Source organism: Salpingoeca rosetta, assembly GCF_000188695.1.
Source record: "Salpingoeca rosetta unplaced genomic scaffold supercont1.121, whole genome shotgun sequence".
In the NCBI taxonomy this organism is placed as follows: domain Eukaryota; class Choanoflagellata; order Craspedida; family Salpingoecidae; genus Salpingoeca; species Salpingoeca rosetta.
The window spans coordinates 1-3732 of record NW_004754813.1 but is presented as its reverse complement, the minus strand read 5'-3'; the positions used below and the strand labels follow the sequence as shown (position 1 = coordinate 3732).

The following is a 3732-nucleotide window of genomic DNA, read 5'->3' as shown; positions in this document are numbered from 1 at the left end:
ACAAATGCATCTTTGCACGCACACACACACGCACACACATACGACCTTCGCGTTGATCCTGTTGGGGCGGTGCTTGGGCGAGTGATTGTCGGAGACACGGGAGAGCCAGTGATCTGCCAAAGAGAAAGAGCGAAAAAGAGAAAACAAAAGGAGGGAGGCAGGGCGTGAGTGCGAACGTGGTGTGTGTGCGTGTGTGTGTGTGTGTGCGTGTGTGTGTGTGTGTGTGTGTGTGCGTGTGTGTGTGTGTGTGTGTGTGCGTGCGTGCGTGTGATTACCGCAGCGAGGGAACCGCTCCGTGTTCGCCGCATGTTACGAATGGACAGTTCAAAGCGATCTGTTTACACGCAGCAGAGGTGGTGGAGCGAGGAAGTGAGAATGGTGAATGGGCACGCTGCATGCAGTGTTGCTCTGGTCGACCAACCAGCATCGATCGACGTAAAACTTCGACGAATATAGGCGGTTGCACACGCAATCAAACATCACAACGGACACCATCACACACATACACACACACACACACACACGCACATTCGCGCGCGTATGCACTCACACGCACACACATACACATACACATTCGCGCGCATATGCACTCACACACACGCACACACATACACATACACATTCGCGCGCATATGCACTCACGAGGGGACTGTACGAAGCCGCGCACAATCGCAAACCATAGACGAGCAACAGAAGCGCCAATTCACATGCGTACCGAGCGTTGTTGGAAGCGATGCAAGGCAGGTGTCGAGGAGGAACAAGCTGTCGATTTGACGACGGGCAGCCAGGTTGTACTCGCCAAACGCAATCATGCGATATGCCTGTTGAACCAAGGCAGCTCAAAAAAGGTCAAAAAAAAAAAAAAAGAAGCGAGGGCGGAGGTCATGTTGTTGTCGTCGTTGTTCAAGCATGCGCAATTCTGCAGAGTCCACTCAACAAGATTCACCACCACATGTGCAGGTGTGTTTTCGCAGAGAGATGATGATGATGATGATGATGATGATGATGATGATGATGATGATGATGATGATGATGATGATGATGATGATGATGATGATGATGACGATGATGCAAGTGCTCACCTGGACGAAGGCGTGCGGGTTTGAGAAGAGCGCGGTGTCCTGGCGCTTGAGGGCGATGAGCTCCGCCATGACTTTCCGGTTGAGGACGGCGTTGCTGATGGCCGCCAGCTTCGACATGAGCGCAACAACAGCCGGGTCATCGCTCTGGGGTGTGCAAAAGAGGGCAACAGAGAGGGGGAAGGGGAGGGGGAGAGAGTGTGTGTGTGTAAGTGTGTGAGTGTGTGTGTGTGTGTGTGTAAAAGTGCTTTGTGTGTGAAGGTACGCAATGGAAACAGTGACAAGAATCGTGGTGACATGAGATGTCAAGCGTGCGCCAGCTCAACTCATGTCCCAACACTGCATGCATACAAGTCGCACCGTTGCGTATTCGTCCACGGTCGGGGCGACGGCTGTCCACGTCTCAATCTTCGTCTTGGGCGGCTGTTGAGATGCAAGGGCATGCGGAACAATGGAGGAAGTTGGAGGAAATTGAAGGGAACAAATCAAACGCGAGAGGAACGCGGGGGTATGAGAAATGAGTGAAACCAATGCAGATGTATCAAAGACGATTGAAAGGAATGCTGCCCATCACAACACAGCATGCGTTGGAGTGGGCGGCACGGTGTGTGCGAGAATGAGGCACGATCAGTACGAGTACAGGCAACCAAATCGTCACCAGGGCCATTACATCAGAAGGAAGTGCGCACGAGTGTTACCTTCTTGAGGATGGACGACACAGACTTGGGAAACGCCACTGAGATGCGACTGATGTTGTACCTGTGAAGAGGGGGGGGAGAGACGGGGAATATTGAGCGAGTTTGTGTACGACAGAGAGAGAGAGAGAGAGAGAGAGAGAGAGAGAGAGAGAGAGAGAGAGAGAGAGAGAGAGAGAGTGTGTGTGTGTGTGTGTGTGTGTGTGTGTGTGTGTGTGTGTGTGTGTGTGCGTGTGTGTTGAAAGGTTGTGTGCATGCACTTCCTTTTGATGATGATTCGACAATGACGCATGATTCATTCCAATGTCCGCGCGTGTGAATGGACACAGATCACGTGCACACGCCCACCTTTCATCGCTGTTTGATGCGACCGTCCAGCCGATTTCGTGCAGTTTCGCTGCTCCTTTCGCGTGCGATCCAAAGAGAGACAGCACCAACATGCACACGCCTCGCATCGACAGAATCTGACGTGTGCATACACAGAGCGGGAAGGGAGAAGAGTAGCGAGGGTGAATGAGGCGAGGCGATGGGTTGGTGCGTGAAGTGTCAGTCTGAGGGTGATCGGCTAGCGGGCAGAACGTGCACAACATACACAACGAAACCGTGCATCGGTACACACATTACACGCATTACACACATTACACACACACACACACACACACACACACACACACATACACACATTTCACACATTACCCACATACACGCACCGGGGTCTGTTCTGCGATGGACGTGATGAGTTTTGGAACTGATTCGGGCAGGATGGCGAGCCCGTGCGGTGTCGATCCAACGTGTGCACACGCCCACAGCGCCGCCTTCGCCCGCTCAGCAGCCTGCATTGCCACATGTGTGTGTGTGTGTGTGAATGAGATTGTGTGCGTGTGTGTGTGTGTGAATGAGATTGTGTGTGTGTGTGTGTGTGTGAATGAGATTGTGTGCGTGTGCGTGCGTGTGAATGAGATTGTATACGTGTGTGGATGGTGAGCACGTAATCGGCAGCCATCCAACAAGACAACTTTCGCCACGATAACACCATCGCACCTCGGCATCTTGAAGGTCCTGTGAATACGCCATAATGTCCTCAATCAAGGGATTCAGGTGCCCCTTCACTTTCAGCAGCGCGGCGCCCTGAAACCCGTATGGATATGAAGTGAGAGCGAGAAAGAGAGATTGTGTGTGTGAGGGTGTGATTGTGCATCTGTGCACAGGAGGGAAGGATCACACACAGCATGAGTACATGCACACACCACGAATACATAGTTCACTCTGCTCGTGCTTGTGCGCTGTATGCTGGTTCGTGTGGTGCGCTTTGATCACTCTTACATCGGCATGTTGGCAGAGCTGCGAGTACGGGTGAATTGGCACAAGCACGCGGCCATTTGGAGCAACAGCGTCGTCATCGTCGTCCTCCCTGCACATACACACACATATATGCACACCCGCACGCACACATAATGAGGAGAGTGAAAGGACAGCACGTTCACGAGAGCACACACACACACATTTGGCGACACATGAGCGCTTCCAATTCCCTGAAACGTCATCACTTGACACATCGCAACAAGCCCGTCTTCACAACACCACGACAGCACCACGACAACACAACATGACCCCATTAACAACCGTGCTGAGCGAGCGTACATGAGCCCCTTGTAAGCGACGAATGTGTGTGTGCGGATACGGGCGTTCTCTGGTCGGAGCCGGAGCGATCGTGACAACGCCGTCTCCACCGTCCGCGCATACACCATGTTCTTCTCACTCGCCCTGCGCGCACCGTGAGGCACCAGGAAAGTGTGTATTTGTGAGTTGAATGAGTGTGTGCGTGTGTGAATGAGTGTGTGCGAGTGTGTGTGAGTGTGTGTGTGAAATTGTGTGTGTGTGTGAATTTGTGTGTGTGTGCGTGTGTGAATTTTGTGTGTGTGTGTGTGAATTTGTGTGTGTGTGTGTGTGTGTGTGTG

General features: G+C 52.5%; 1 protein-coding gene across 1 annotated transcript; it reads right to left on the bottom strand.

The window, feature by feature from the left end:
* Positions 1 to 45: 45 nt before the first annotated feature.
* PTSG_11501 (uncharacterized protein) lies at positions 46 to 3522 on the bottom strand (the record flags this gene model as incomplete). The annotated part of the gene is made up of 11 exons (XM_004987416.1): positions 46 to 113; positions 276 to 334; positions 716 to 821; positions 1083 to 1226; positions 1440 to 1502; positions 1778 to 1838; positions 2123 to 2238; positions 2485 to 2607; positions 2816 to 2902; positions 3098 to 3185; positions 3416 to 3522. Coding segments are annotated over 11 exons (1022 nt in total), but the record flags the coding sequence as incomplete, so codon positions are not given.
* Between the last annotated feature and the right edge of the window lie 210 nt (positions 3523 to 3732).